The 16,787-nt window shown below is 36.1% G+C and overlaps 1 protein-coding gene across 1 annotated transcript in view; it reads left to right on the top strand.

Annotated features, from left to right (window-relative positions):
- FAP1 (Chalcone-flavanone isomerase family protein) overlaps positions 1 to 5,619 on the top strand; it is a 93,294-nt gene extending 87,675 nt beyond the window's left edge. Inside the window, exons 2-4 of the mRNA XM_089439449.1 lie at positions 3,735 to 3,984; positions 4,503 to 4,594; positions 5,346 to 5,619. Coding sequence (XP_089295575.1) covers positions 3,735 to 3,984; positions 4,503 to 4,594; positions 5,346 to 5,482 — 479 coding nt within the window. The 3' untranslated portion in view covers positions 5,483 to 5,619. The remainder of the gene's footprint in view (positions 1 to 3,734; positions 3,985 to 4,502; positions 4,595 to 5,345) is intronic.
- Positions 5,620 to 16,787: the final 11,168 nt, after the last annotated feature.

Here is a 16,787-nt window from a genome sequence, read left to right as displayed (position 1 = left end):
ATCCCCGTCATGACAAGTGGGTGATCTGATGCTTTTCTCACCTCAACCTTGCCATCAGACATATGAATGGAGTGTCCTTGCTGGCGGATATGGACCAAGGACAACAAGTTTCTCCTCAGCTGTGGGAGATATAAAACATTATGCAGAAGAAAGTCTGGAAGACCAGGCAATTTGAGCCTGATTGTGCCAAGCCCTGATGGCTTGAGTTTTGATTTGTCTACAAAGTATACTGCTCCATCAACATTGTTAGTAAATTCTTCAAAAAAATCTCTTCTAAAAGTCATGTGGCAAGTTGCTCCTGAATCAAGCAACCAATCATTTTTCCAAGAAGCAAGTGAAGCATTAAACAAGTCTTCATTTACTCCAATATTACAATGTGCCACAACATAGTGAGCGGATTCAGGTGCTTTACCTTTCTCTTTGTCATTGGTTTTACCTTTGGGTTGATTTCTTTCCTGCTCAATTCTGTCCCAAGGCAACTTGCATGTGGATGCATCATGTGATCCATCTCTATTGCAATGTATGTAATGAAGATCAAACTTTTCTCCTTGAGAGTGTTTGGCCCCCCTGCCTCTGAAATTTCTTCTTCCTCTTCCTCTGGAAGAATCTTGAGCATGATTCTTCTCTCTATGTGCAAGACACACAGCTTCTTCAGAAGACTGAGGAGTTGTCTTCTTCCCAAAAGCTTTCTCTCTCTCAACAAATTTATTCACAAGGGAGTCAAAGGTAATTTCTTTGAGGTTTCCATTTGCTTGCAATGACTCAAGATAATTTGAATAAGTGGGATAAAGTGCCTTGACAAAAGCTATCAGAGGAATGTCTAGTTCAACATTAGTGACTTTGATATCATGCATAATAGATTTTACTTCTGATGCAAGAGCAAGAGGATCATCATTTTGTAATTCAAGGCTGAACAATTTAATCATCAGTTGGACAACTTCAAGCGCAGAGTGTGAGTCATAGAGTTCCTTCAATTTTTGTAAGGCTTCAAAAGCATTTGAAAATGGTGAAATATGGCGACTCACCTCTTCATTTACAGATGCTGCAATCAAGGCATAGGCCTTTCTGTTCTTGTTTTCCCAAATGGTGAATTCCTTGTTTGAGGTAGGCTTTGCTAGTTCATTGTCTCTTTCTCCTACACAAACTCCTTTCCACAACTCATTAAAAATGAGAGTGTGTTTGATATTCTGCGACCATTCTGGATAGTTCTCTTTGCTGGTGAGAACCACTCCCACAATAGATATTAATGAATGCATTTTAAAATCTGTGTACTGTAAAAATACTTTTGCTGCCAATGTATAAAATTTGCACTTTTGGTGGTAAAAAATGCAGTTCTGGTGTAAAAAAAATTACAATCTGATATGTATAGAGCAGAGGTATTACTGGGGGAGGGTATATTTGGGAGAGGGAGTATGTGGGGGAGGGAGTATATGGAGGAGGGTCAACGTATTGACCGAACGGTGGTATGGGAAGGGAGGTATTAAAAAATCAGCGAAGCAAAGCAGGGAGCTTGAGGTTGAGTTGGATTGCGTTGCAGAGGAGAAACAAACAATGGCTTCTTCATCTGCTTCACTCTGTTCTCATATTTATGCTTCGAATTTCTTCCCTGCAAACCCTATTCATACAAATTATTGTAACCACACCTCTTTTCTGTATACAAAACGGTGTTTAGAACAAAAAATGCATTGAATTTGCAAACCCAGAGAAAAAACAATAACCAATATCAGCGGCATTTTAATGTAATCGCAGCTTCGGTTTCACCTCTCCAGTTGCCGGCTACTTCTGGTGAATTCAGACAAACTGTGATATGGAGGCAGCGTAGGGGCGAAGATATATAACTGGAGGCGCAGTGTTGACTGTGGAATCGCAACTGGGAGCCACGAAAATCGGAGTCTGAGCAGTGGTGTGAGTTGAGCCAATGTAGGTGTATGGTGTGAGAAGAGCCAACGTAGGTGTATGGTACAACCACGATGCGCCAGAAGGAGTAATACCACAAAAAAAATACCAGGGAGGCCAGCGGAATGGTACAAGGGCCAACTGCGCAACAGAGGGCCGAGACAGTGTGCAGAGGGAGGGCCAAGCTAAGTGGGCTGACTATGCAAAAGAGGAAGGCTAGCGGAACGATATGCGTGACTGTGGTATGCGTTACAACGTATGCATGACTATGGTATGCGTTATAGCATATGCGTGATACCACCACCAAACTTGCTCATGAAATTGACATACCATAAAATCGATCCTCTAGGTAACATAAAATCAATCCTCGAACAACCTCCAGCAGCATAGGTTTCAATGTAGAGCAATGGCAGTTGTGTCAATTTTGCAAAATGGGTAGAACATAGGCAGGAGGGAGTTACAAGGGCAGAGAGGGAAGCCAAAAATGGCATTGGCTCTGATACCATGTTAGGGCAGGAGGTAACTCCTCAAATCAATTGTATTTATTCGTTAAGATTACTCATGGTTATATACATGAGGGAGTGACTCTTGGGTTTCACCTCCCGATGACTCTTCATTTTCCATTATTTACTATTCACATTATTTACAAGTGTTCACCCAATCCCCATGATTAGGTGTCAACACCATTGATTGAATTTTCCTTGAATTCCTTGATGAAATCCAAGCCCTGTAGATGAAAAGTAGCTTCCACTACATTTAAGGGTTGTGAAATGAAGTATCTGGTTCAAGGTCAATGTCCTTAATCCTTTTGCCTAGGTTTTGTAGCTACATCAACTGCTTCATTTCTTCTACAAACTTTGTGAAGCTTTTGTCTATCGCTTCTTCTTTCATCTATTGGGATTTGCCCCTTCCCATTTTTTTAAAATCACATAGCAAGAGTGAAAATCTATTGAAGCTTTGGTATGAACCTGTAGTGTTCCTATGCCCAAAATTGAGCTACATCTGCAACAACAAACTAAGAGTAACAGAAATAAATAACCAAATGCAGAGAAAATAGTGGGGTATCCAATGCACCCAAGGGTAGATTGTACCTATAAATCTGAGTATCGGAGGGAGACATCTCCTATATGCTTGATGATTATATTGATAAAACAATAGTTAAAAATGAGAGGAGGAAAATCTCTGTTTTATATGACAAAAAAAAACCATAACTAAAGCTCAAGTCATTAATAAAAGTGAGAAGGCGCTTATCACATAAAAGTGACATTTTACAAATATTAAAATATGATATTCTAAAGGCCTAAAACATGAACATTATTAGAAGATCATGAGCTTACATACAAAGCAGCTAATCTACGTAGAGGCTAATACCCAATAAAGATGCTGTGGTTAAGCAGACACCATAAACAATCACATGCTTAAATCAAATTGGTCAAGGAAACTATGTTTGGCAGACCTCAGTTTACTGTCTATAGAAGAGGCATGCTTCAAGACATCCAACTGAAGACTCTATAAATCAAAGGATCATGGCAATATTTAAACTGGACCTTTTGTTCTTACCGAAAATATTATTAACTCAAAGTTGATTGCTTTTCAAATTCGAATATGCTGACTAGCATTTTTTGCCAGTGCCTTGACTTAGAATCAAACCATATTTAAATTGTTACAGTAGAAACTTTATATAATTTCTGTCAAGATTCAGACAAAGAATTCGAAGTTCCTGCAGGTTTGGGATGGATTTAGTTGTCTGGTTACCTGCAGTTTAGACCAAACATCAAATTTGTAGATCTATTCTTTTGTCTAGACTAATCCAGGTCATGCTTTTGTTTTATCTGCAGGCGTATATGTAGACGAGAACAGTCTCAAGGAAAAACTTGTTGACAAATATGGGAAGATGTCAGTAACAGAGCTGAAAGATAATAAAGAATTTTATGAAGATGTGATTGGAAATGATTTGAGTTTGACAGTGAGGCTTGAGATCGTGTATGGGAAATTAAGTATCGGTTCAGTGCGTAGTGCCTTTGAAGAATCAATTGGAAGTCGACTGCAGAAATTCAGTGGAAGCCAGAACAAGGAATTATTGCAAAGGTTCTTTTTTTGAAAATTTACAATAGTTTATCAAATAAATTCTTGTTTCACTAATGACACAATGAATGACTTCAGCATCGGGAGTCCTCTCATTCTATAGGTGTAAGTCTGGGAGCAATTGAAGTTTTGGGCTGCAACCTTTGACCAACTCTAGAAGGACAATGTGTAAAACTTTCCTACTGTTTTCAATTACAAACGACCTTTGATTTGCGGGTGCAGGTGCAAGGTCCAAAAATAAAGATGACAAATAGACATGTAGAGGTTCAAACACTGATTTTTATGCTAATTTAGATCCTGTTTCCTTTTATTCAAGGTGATTTTTTAATTTTTTTCTAGGAACTACAGGGACTGGAACATAGTATTTAGGATAAATCTTCATCAATCTCCCTTCATTTATTTGATTGATAATTAAGCTTGTGCGTGGTAGGTTTTATAGATTATATTTCTTCCTTTACAGTTCAGTTTCATGCATATGAGATATATTTATGTGTTAATGTAAATATGTTTTTGGTGTTTAGATTCACATCTCAGTTTAAGGATGATCAGAAGCTACCACGTGGCACAAAAATACACATTACCAGATTCCCTGGTCACATTCTCCAGACAAAAAGTAAGCAATCTATACTTCATTCATGGAAGGTCTTAATTGGACCTCCTCCGCAGTCAGAAATAGAAAGATCAGGCCCATATAGCACACTGGCATTTAACTGCAACATTTCTAAAGTAATAGAGAACAAACTAAAATATGGCTCTTTTGTGTTCAAAATGGAAAATTTGTTTTTCTACACTTCTTAGATGAAGTCTGGTTTTTACAGATGATGTCGTGCAAGTCACGGGCAAGTTCTGGGCTGGTTAGAGGAAGCATTGCTTTAGGCCTCTTTTCTACATATGATTTTTGTAACTCCTCATGTAGAATATAGTTCTCATTGAATTGCACACTACTGATAAATGTGTTGACTTGATTCACAGTTAATAGCATGCATGTTTCTCTTTGTAAATTTCAAAAGGCACAAAGTGGATTGCATTTCTCTTGTGATTACTAGCTATCTATTTGAATACGTATTTCAGTTTCCCAAAAAGGACACTCCTGGATATAGTAAATTTTGTTCCTAGGAAGTTGGTTGCTGATATACTGAACAATAAATATAAGCTTAAGGTTTGTGGCATACCATAGTTTCACCATCTTCAGAGATAACCACTGCATAAAACATTCTTTCTGACCTTTTGAATCCTGCAAATATTCATATACGTCTTCAAATGCTTTCTTTCATATATTATGTTTTCTTCAATTTTATTGATTATACACAAGATATGGAATACCTCAAGTGGAAGAATTCATTTATTTCATTTTTTGGTTGTAGTTGATGAAAAGGAGGTTGGCAGCATTCAGAGCCAGCTGTTGTGTCGTTCTTTGTTTGACCTATATATTGGAGAAGATCCATTGGACAAGCAAGCAAAAGAAAAAATTGGACTGGGCTTGGCATCTCTTCTGAGCTAGTAGATACAGGCATAGTGCTTTTGTTTTATAATAATCGATAATTGAGAAATATTCTTTTTGTTTTGAAGATTGTAAGATTAAAAGTATAATGTATTTTCTTGGTAATAAGAAGTAGGGTGTAACATTTTCCATTGCTTTGGGAGAAAGGTGCAGAATAGTGTAGCTGCTATGTTCATTTGTATAATTAGGGTTTAGTAGTGAAACCCTCTTTCTTTCCAACTAATGTTCTAACGTCTAAATCAACAAGTAGATAAAAATATCTTCGTAGTTGTTTATGATAGAGTGCCCTTAATAGGAAGGCTACATGAATAGTTCATGTAATTGGGAAGAGGAGAATTTATAGTCTAGTACTTATTATGAACTATTAGATATGGCACATTTTCCCAAAATGGTCAGTAATGATGCGTAGTTGTTAGAAATTACATTCACAGAAGTGAATAACAGACTAAATGACCATATATATAAAACATCAATCTGGATGCACATACAAATAGTCAAAAGAAATTTTGGAATATAGAATGGATTAGGTCATGTGAATGGAAGCCCAAGTCAAACAGAGTCTGAGAAAGAAGAAATAAATTATTTTAATGTCCATGAATGAACAAAATAGGTCAATGGGACTCGAAATTACATCCAGTAGGATAGAAAAGAACTAGGGTAAAAATATCTGTATGGACTGAAAAAGTAGCTAAACACTAAGATCTTAAAATAACGCAAACAAAGGAAACACTGTAAACATTGTGAGAGAGGGTAAACCGTGAACCTGTACTATAAGACCAAATTACATGTATAAATTGCCCTAAACAAAAAACAAAGACCAAAGCAGGAAACTGAGACAAGAGATCGGCAGTGTCACGTGTCTGTAACAATGGTCAAAGAGGAAGCAGAGTGGCCCTGTGTCCCCATCCACCACCCTGGTAAGACCAATATGACATGGAAAGGAATGATTCTAACTTGAATTAGGACATCTTTGCACATACAAGGCAATGGATATTTCTAGTTTATATTGGAGTCCAAGTGAAACTATGTTGAGAAAGAATCTCCATTTGCATGCTATAATATGGTTAGTGCCAATTATATGTCAAAGGCAATAAGGAAAATATAGTGTTTATTTGTATTGTACTTTTGTACATTTGCAGAAGCAAACTTTTAGGGATGTGAAGCAAATTGAATTTTTTTATATTGTGTTTGGTCTTTACTTCTTTAGAATGAATAAAAGAGTGAAAAACAACAGACAGCTAAAAATTGGGATATTTAGTATTCTATTTTGCGATGCAATGCATGTAGGCAAAATTTAATTAAAATGTGTAACAAATGCTTTTCAGGATTGTAGCCTGATAACATTGAAAAGAAAGCCTACTACAGATTGATGAAAGTCTTAATGTTCAACATATTTTTTTCTTGGAAGTGTCTATGGTCCTAGAGATGATGTACTTGGGAAAGGGCAGAGCCTTCCCGGCTATGTTATATGCATATTCATAAACATCTGTTGTGAGTCTGCATTGAAATTAGGAGAGCTCAAAATTTCAGTATTTGATAGCTTGTTGATATTCAGATATTAGAGCAAGAATTTCGAGAAAAAAATTAGCATTTGGAGTTGAAAATAAGAAGAGTTAAACTATCATTGCTGGCAATTACAGAGCAGGTTTCAGACTTGAATTTTCATATACAAAATTAAAGTTGAGGTTATTTCTTGAAGAGCATTGTACGTGAAACCTTTATTCAATTTAGGATGATGGATTTAGACCTTATACTTTCCATTTGATACCATAAAACATTTCTGTACTTGTACCGAAGGGAGCAGTCTACTAGCTAGTGTGGTGTTATGATTTCTGTCAGAGGCATCTTTTGCCCCAGAGTTCAACATTGAGAAACAAATAGATGATTTCAACTATTTAAAATGCAGATTCCCACCATGTTGTTTCTTATTATTTGGTTAGTTGCTCAACAACGTGATGGTCATAGTTATTCTTCAATAAAATGTTTTAACCTTTATCATCTAACAGTTTCTTATTTGTGCTAGTTTGGCATCAGCCCATAGTCAACCAATTTTCAGTGGATGTTGTTTATCAATGTCTAATTTCTGTTGCCACTGGCATCAAACAATAGCACATTTCCAGGTTGTGATTTTGAGCAGCTAATGATGTGACACAGATTATTAGTTATGCAAAATGCCCTCATGACATATTTTTCTTTTCACTCAATAGTTGCTCTTGGACCTGAATGTCACATCTTGTGGGACTGTGATCTGGATGTACCGTGTACATGGCAATAAAAATCTTACTGGTTTGTATGGTAGAAAGCACCATCTGATAAAGTGCATGTACATTGCAACTTTATCCATCCTCCTTGTGCAATTATTATTTTGTTAATTGATGTTGAATCCCTAAATCTGATGATGCGTTGACATTATTGTACTATACAATAATATAATTGAAGTTTGTTTATCTAAAGGTGTATGTTTATGCTTTCATATATTAAGTCAGTCACTTTATTGGTAATTATTTGTGCTTATATAATGCAGGTGAAATGCATTGCACTGGTTTATAGTAAAATATGACCATGTGTTATGCTATTGCTTTCTTATAGCATAAATGCTAGTATATTCATCCTTCACATTAATTTATGTGGTCAAAAGTCTGTTCTTCTATTGTACCTGGCTCTTTATCAATTTGGGGATACATGTCACCCTGTACAAATGTTGGACGTTAGGGCTTTGTTTTTAAAAGAAAACACGTATTTAATTTTATTCTTGCTTTCAAAGATTGACAGTAACACGGGGAAAACAGCCTAATTCTGGAGGGTTTTCAACGCGGTGTCTGATTCAAACCCCGGTGCATGCTTTTGAAATTTAAAGGATTTTTCCGGTAAAATTTTCACTTCTAATTTGGTAAGAGAGGCTTAAAGCATGTTTTTAGAGGTGTGATGTTGGTTATGTGGCTTTATCTCAAGCATTTCGAGTGTTAGGAGGGTAACTCTTTTTTGCAGAGATTTCTTTGTACTTTAAGGGGTTTGCATTGTCGAATGAACATCTAAATGGTATGTTTGAGTTGCATTGCACGTTTTGTGTTATGGCCATTCTGCTAAATCAACGAAGCTTCTATTGCAGTGCTTAAAGGTGGGATTAGATCCAGTCCTAATATCTAGTAATTACAAACCGCATCCTCTTGTACCTCATGTGTTGGTGGTTGTAACAGCTACGGAAAATTATACCATGTAGCTAAGTTTCCTAGGTGTGGATGCAAGGGTGTCATTTTTGAAACCTAGGTTCAGCAATCGGTGCGGGTGGTCAATATGTATGTGTATGCATATACAACATGTATGTGTGTGTGCGCGCACGCGCGTGTGCAGACATGTATATTTTCCAGCTGGCTGTGGTGTAGTGGCAATGTGGAATGGTTTCTGTAGCAATGGCCCAAATTCAAGTTATGTCCGGTATGTTCCATGCCTGGGTACTGGGAAGCCCCTTGTTGCCTCGTGCAAAAGGCATTGCAGCCCTCCTCTAGTAGCCTAGGTTCTAGATGCAACTGTTGTAATAACTTCTGGGCTAAATAATGGTTTATTTTTCTGATAATAATAAGAATACCAAGGGAAAGTATGAAATTTTCCATGTGAAAACAACAGAAAAAAATCAAAATAGAATATATGTATATAGAGGTGAAATATACAAGGCTGTGGAAGATAGCGTGTAAGGGAAACGGCGAGATATCTGGACTCTACATCCCTCTTGTCCTAACAACACCTGCCTGAAGCTTAAGGTGGGTTTCTCCCACACATGGAAGATGGCATGCTGGTGGCTAGGAAAGGTGAGGAGGTAGCTTTGATTGCAGGGAGACTGGAACCTAGGCACCTTTGGCACCTGTGGAGTTATAATCCTTTATGGATATGTTTTCTCCATTAGGGTTATTTTGTTTCATGGCTACATGTTGCAGATATGGTGGCTGTGTTTTTTCCAGATTGAGGATTTTGGATAATTTAGTGGTGACTGCATTTTAGTGGCACTGTTCTACTGCTGCAACAATTGTTTCATAGGTATCTCTGTTTGAGTGGCCTGGGTCCTGGTTATAGTTGAAGGTTTCACTTGTAGTTCTCTGTATGAATAGCAATGTGGAGATGCAACCCTCAATATGTGGAACTTAGTTGAGTGGGTTGTTGGAGCCTCATTCTTGTATATCGGCACATTGCAGTTTTATGGAGATTTTACAGGTAACAGTGGCCATAGGTTTGTGCTTCCTACTGTCTTTTGGCATTTTGGGAGGCTATGATGTTTGGATTCATATCATTCTAATTTACCATTAATTGTATCCTAATTGGTTGGGTTAATGATGAGGGTATATATTTTAGTGCAAAAAATTCGTTTATGTGGCCACATGTTATTGGCTTAATCAACTAGCATTACTTGTGGAGGTTTTTAAAGATTCTTTTTTCTACTTGTTGAGGTTTCTAACATTTTGTTTTTTTGTCATAACATCATACACTTAAATAAGTTCAGTAAGGGAAAAATGACCATCTCATCGGAAAATGGACTATTAGAGTTAAGTTAGTTGAGTTTATCCCAACTGTTTGCGTTAATGACAAGGATAAATCTTTAAGTGCAAAAAAATTCCTCTGTGTCCACATGCCATTGGCTTAATCAAATAGCATTACTTGTAAAGGTTTTTAAGAAATTCTTCTTTCACTTGTTGGGGTTTCTAACATTTTGTTTTTATGATTTTTTTATCATAACATCGTACTTGAGCTCCGTGATGGAAAAATGGCCATCTCATCAGAAAATAGACAATTAATGTTAAGTCAGTTGAATTGAATATGCGAGTCTAGTAATGGATTATGAGATTTTTTTTTTTAACCAAATAATATATTGTGTAAGAAAAAATTGAAAATCACAGAGATCAGCTCACACGATTGTATCAATGGGTAGATTATGTTCAATGCATTCAATTGGTTTAGTGGTTTTCAATGCTATTGAAGAAGAATTTCAATCTACTTTCAATTTGAAGTGAGGATTCTCACTGTTTCAGAGATTCCAGAAATTCCGGGAACAATTAAGGGCCATATTAATGGCAGTGAATTAGGAATCATCAAAGTTGATTGGTATACTTTATAGCAACACTAGAAAATATGTTCTAGTGTAGTTTTCTAGGTTGAGGACAAGGAGCATCATAAGAGATTTCATGTTGAACATGCCATCATTCAAGGGGACTCTTTCAACATATGAGAATGGCCTTACAAATCTCTCTTTTGTTGCCATTTTAGATGAATTTAAAATTTAAATCCTTGGGTTGTCTTTGTGGCCTCCTTTGTACAAAGTGCCATTGATTATTCTTTTGAGGTCTTGATAGTGTCATGTTAATAGTTTGTAGAGGAAGTGGAGATGAGACAAAGTTTGGAATTTTCAACAAATTGGTGCCATTGGAAGGTTGACCTGCACTTCGGGTTTTGGTTTCTAATACCTTTGCCTTGATCTTCGGTAATTATTTCTCATTCAGCATAGAGGCCTTGATTGTGCCCCTCTTAGTGGTGGAAAATGCATTCTCTTTCCAAAAAAGGGAAGAATCAATCACATCATTATTTTTGAGAAGGTGGTAGCAAGAGAGGACGTGGAAAGAAGAATTTCAAAGGCAAGGTGGGTAGCATAATCCCTGTGAAATCTATTCATTGTGTTTGTTGTGGCAAAAATGGACATGAAGCAAAGACATGTAGAGTTCCATGGGAGAAGATCAAAGATAGCATAAAAAACAGAGGAAGGAAAAGGTAAAGCTCTTGAACTTGCTCAATGTGTTTTTGCTCTTTGTAGTACTAGCATAAATGAAGAGTTATTTAAAACTTCATTAGCTCCTTGGAGAGATGCTTTGTTGCTTGACACTAGTGCAACTTGCCACAAGACTCTTCAGACAATTTTTTGAAGAATTAAATGACAATGTAGATGGTGTAACAAACTTTGCTTGTGGATCTAATTTAAAATCTACAAGAATTGGCACTGTCAAGCTCAAATTACTTTCATTCCCATACTTTTTTTGCATGATGTTCTCTATCTTCTTGAGTTGCGAAGGAATTTGTTGTCTTTAGTGTAGATTAAATAACAAGGCCATTCCATTCCCATGATTGATGAAAAAGTTGAAATAAAGAGTTCTATCAACAACATGGTCAACATGATAGGATAGGAGAATGAGAAACTATCGAAGTTGAAAGGGGCATCTACATAGACATAGAATTATGCATACCTTTCTCATGATGACCAAGTTACATTGTCTTCTAGTCTCTTGTCTTATGCTAGATTTGGGCACTTCAGTTATGATAGCCTTTGTATGTTGAAGAAAAATTGTGATTTTGGTTTGCCTACCATTCCACAAAATCTGAAGCAATATGAGGTTTGTATCCTCCGAAAATACAACCAACAACTTTTTCATGAATCCACCTTGAGAGCATGTAGAAAGCTAGAGTTGATACACTCTGTTTTGTGTGGCCTAATGCCCATTCCATCTGCCTTTGGTAATAAATATATCATGATTTTTATTGATGACGATGCTAGGATGTGTTGGGTCTATTTCTTGAAACATAAATCTCAAGCATTATTTAGAAATTTTCATCTATGGATTAAAAATGAAGGGCAATTTCATATTGGAACTCTTTGTATTGATAATGGAGGGGAGTATACTAGCCTCGAGGGTTAGCCCAATTGAGGCTCGTATCCTCTGAAAATACAACCAACAACTCTTTTCATGTTTCCACTTTGAGAGCATGTAGAAAGCTAGAGTTGATACACTCTGTTTTGTGTGGCCTAATGCCCATTCCATCTGCCTTTGGTAATAAATATATCTTGACTTTTATTGTGACGACGCTAGGATGTGTTGGGTCTATTTCTTGAAACATAAATCTCAATAATTATTTAGAAATTTTCATTTATGGATTAAAAATGAAGTGCAATTTCATATTGGAACTCTTTGTATTAATAATGGATGGGAGTATACTAGCCTTGAGGGTTAGCTCAATTGGTCAAGTCCTTGTCATTAAAGCAACTTTGTTATTGAAAGGTCATGGATTTGAATCTCTTGACAGTCTTGGGGTCAAGGTCTGTGGTTGAGCCAACTGGAAATGATCCCTTTGGGTGGATCTGCCTAGTACAAATATTCCATGGACACGACAATCACCAATATCCAAGGTTCATGAACCACATTTAAAGATAATGGAGGGGAGTATACTTCTAATACATGGGATAAAGCTTCAAATCATTGTTCCATACAATCCTTGACCTAATGGTGTAGCAGAAAGAATGAATAGGGCACTCGATTATGGTACCTTCAATGCTATTTTTCATAAATATGAAGTTGATGTTTTGGGTTGATGCAAATGTGTGGGAAATATATGTGAAGAGCAAGAGTTCATCTCATGCTTTTAGGAACAAGACTCCATATGAATGTGGTATGATTGCATTCCTTTGGTGAAGCATTTTAAGGTCTTTGGTTCCTCTTGTTATGTCTTAACTTTTAAAGAGCAAAGAAACAAATTTGGCACAAAGAGTTGAAAGTGTCTTCTTGGGGTACTCAAATAATATCAAGGCATATTGTTTTAACAATGAGATAAAAAATAAGTTCATTCTTTCCATAGATGTGATTTTGCTTGAATCCATGAAGAATGACAAAATTACTGAGTTATAACTTGATCATTTGGATAGATTCACCCATGTAAAGACATCAGGAGTTTGATGATCGGCTTCCACATTTTGAAGGGCTTATCCCTATCTTGGATCAATCTTAGGAATATCCTTTTGAAGTGCCATCTCCCCTTCATGTACAAATATTCAACCACCTTGTTAGAATAGGATGCTCAATTGAAAGATGTGTTTGGGAGGATTGGAAGACCAAATCGTAATGAGAATTTAACACCATCTCAATTACTTGAGTAACTTGGACCATCACAAAAATCTCTGAAGTGGATCATAAAAACACTTCAAAGTGTTCATCCTAACGAGATTGGAAAGTCAAGAACTAGAAGTTCAACCAAACATGATGGAGGTGATGTAGATATTTCAAATTTAGGTGATGTAAATGATACCAATGTTTCAAATGATTGTGATTTGAATTTATTTACTAACATTGAAACAAATTCCTTTGAAGAAGTTGCTTCTCATCATGTGTGAACAAAACATGTCTCGCAAATTAGCTATATAAAATATTTGGAATACAATAATGATATCCATTTAGGAAATAATATATTGAATAATGCATGAGGGCCTTATAAATGTACTTGTGCGAGTTTCCTTTCATGAAGAGTCAGATCATTTAGAAGATACATGACTTTTCATTATTATTGATTGTATATATTACATTGTCTCCCCCTCGGAATGTTTTGACGTCAAAGCATATTTATGGAAAGGGTCTACTACTTCTTGCTTCGACTTCTAATGTCTTTGCATGATTCTCTATTCTAGATTATCTCATGGTTGATGATATGAGATGATATGAACTTGTAAGTGTTGAGTAGAATTATTGAATTAAAAAGTTATTTAACCATCCCAATTTGATTATGTGTGGTACTTCATGCTTATTTGATATCTAAGATGAATTGTTACTATGGGACTTAATGATATTGGTATCAATATTTTTTAGAAGATAGGTTAATTCTTTCCTTTTTGAGTGGTGTTGATATGCTGACTAATTAAGCTATCCGCTCTTATGGTTAGGATGTTGATAAGGTGTTCTTATAACATGATTTTCCCTTATCATGTTTGTAGCATTTTCTTGGTTTACTTTCAGTATATGATTTTCTTCACACATTTTTGTTGGTTGGTTGGTTGTCAATATTTACTTGGAATTTCCATCATTTGTATTGTAACATTCAAGTATGTCATAACTTCGATTGGCTTGGCATATTTCTCGGTTGTGATATTAATGGAATTTGTATTTGTTCCCTTCTCCTTAACTTGGACTTCTTATCTCGAAGACTTCGATGCTTTCTTTTGTATAAGTTGTTTTATTATATTTTTCAACAACTCCCTATTGGTCTTAAGCTTCTTAATTTACAAAAGTAGATTTTCATTATGGTTCCTAAGATGTGAAAGCTTTTCAACTTTTGATTTGTTGACATGTTCGATATTTGGATTGTCAAGTTCTCCATTTTTTAAATTTCTAATTTCTTCCAACAACCTTTTATTAAGGCTCTTTAAGTCATAATTTTCATCATCTTTTTTTTTGTAAAATAATTTTTTTGTTGCCATTTTCAAAAAAAGCTTACAAAATAGGGAAATGCCTGCTTTGACTTGCCATTAGGGAAACTAGATCAGAGGCAAAATTGGATTTTAATGAGCAACCATTTAAACAATTTATTGATGTTCAATAATTTACAAAAAGTCATCTAGTAAAACAAGGTGATAATCTAGTTGAAAAAAATAAAAACTAAACGAGAAAATTCAAAACATAGAACTAGAGGAAAATCATCATTTGGACTTATCAAACTCTGAGGCATCAATAACTATAGGCTCTTTGTTGCTACTAGGGGAGCAACTAGAGTTTGGAGGGATGCCTAATTGAGCTTCCACGTGGCCAAGTCTGTAATCCAATGACTGCATGGTGAATTGCATTTCATCCAACATCATTAAAATTTCTTCTTTCGGTTCATTTCAGTTCAATAGAAATCTGCCCATTAGAAGCTTAAGATTCCAATAGATGTCAATAATATACACGTATTAGATAGCTCTGCCACATGTATGACCCATGTCAAGTACACAATCACCCACGTCAGTGAAAATCTCTATTGGTTAGACAATGTTGTTCCTGAGCAATCTCACGCTCTACTTGCTTAATTGCCGCTTGGATAGGTTGTGGTGTATGTTCCCTGAATAGCTTGGCAAAGCTCGTGGCTCTCACCTATGCACAAGAACCTTCCAAATCATGCAAGTAGGAGGTGTTATGATGAACGTGAGTTCATTGGTGAGGCATGGTCAGTGGAATATGAAAGAGGAACCAAAGGCTTGAAGTAAAGTGGAGAGAAAAACCAGATAGAAGAAGGGGAGAAACCAGAGTTGTCTTGGTCTTGTAGGAGGAGAGGGGGTTGTTGAAAGCTGGAGGGCATAACAAAGCATGAGAATGAAGAGAATTGAGGGCAAAAAGAAAATGCTAGGAGGGCCAATGAGAGAAACAAGGGTTGGTGAAGAAGGGGAAAACTATCAATAAGGTCGCAACCTATAGAGGAGGAAGACCAACCATAACTGGAAACTTCCAAGAAGAGTTCAAGAAACCTGGAGTAACAAAGATGAAACAACCCATAATAATGGAGTATAATTAGGAAACCCAATCGAATAACTACCAGAGAGCACATTGAACAAAGTAGGTTTGCTCCATGAATTGTCATAATTTATTTCCAGGTGTGCCTTGGGAATGAGTGAAAAATTGTGTCCCGCATGCAGACTGAAGTCATTATGCCAAATTAGAGTTGGAAGCCTCATGAAATGACAATCTATCATGGAGAGGGTAGCCAGGACTAGGCCACCCAACGACCATAACTCCACATAAGCACAAACCTTAGATTTTATAAGTCTTCACCATCGTTTATGCATTAACTCTATACCTGGACCAAAATCAATTGTCATCATACTATGATGGATTAGCATGGTCTATCATGCGGTGAGGAGGTGGATATTTAACACGTTGGTAAGGGTGGCGACATCTCGCCGCATCTCATCCCATGATTGCAGGGTGGGAAGGTGACACGTTGTCCCCCCACCTGTCTTTTGTTGACCATCCCATTTAGGGGAGAATTTGCTTTATCTTTAGGTGATAATTTCTTTTTGAATTCTTTCTCGATGTTGTCCTTTTTCTTGTTCTAATTTTTTTCTTGTATTGCTTTGTATCCTTTTGTTTTTTTGGCATGCTCAAGTACTTTTTGACCGTGTTCCCTTTAGTGAGAAGTTTCCTCATTTGTTATTGATTCCTTGTAGAACATATCCTTGAGATTTTTATATTTATGTGATAATACCTTCTTGTTTTGTTGTTTGTGAGTTTTTTCTCTAATTATTTTATTTTATTTTTTAATTATTTGTATTTGTATGTTATCTTCATATTCCTCCGTAATAAATAATTTCCCAAACATTGGATAATAATGTTTGTAATTTTTAAGAGTCGTCAATTCATCAAACTCTATTTCACAAAAAGCACATTTAGTTCAAAATGTTGACTTATATATAAAATTCATAGTACATAGTTTCTCTAGTTCTCCAACTCCCCTCTTTGATTATTAGTGAGTGTATAGAAAGTGAGAATATCACTAAAATGTACTAATACCCACTTAAAACTATTTTAAAAATCTTCTT

This window comes from Pinus tabuliformis, chromosome 9 (assembly GCF_031772625.1).
Source record: "Pinus tabuliformis cultivar Carrire ecotype Pingquan chromosome 9, CPIR1, whole genome shotgun sequence".
Taxonomy (NCBI): Eukaryota; Viridiplantae; Streptophyta; class Pinopsida; order Pinales; family Pinaceae; genus Pinus; species Pinus tabuliformis.
Note: the sequence above shows the minus strand (reverse complement) of the source record. Positions and strands in the feature narration are given on the sequence as shown.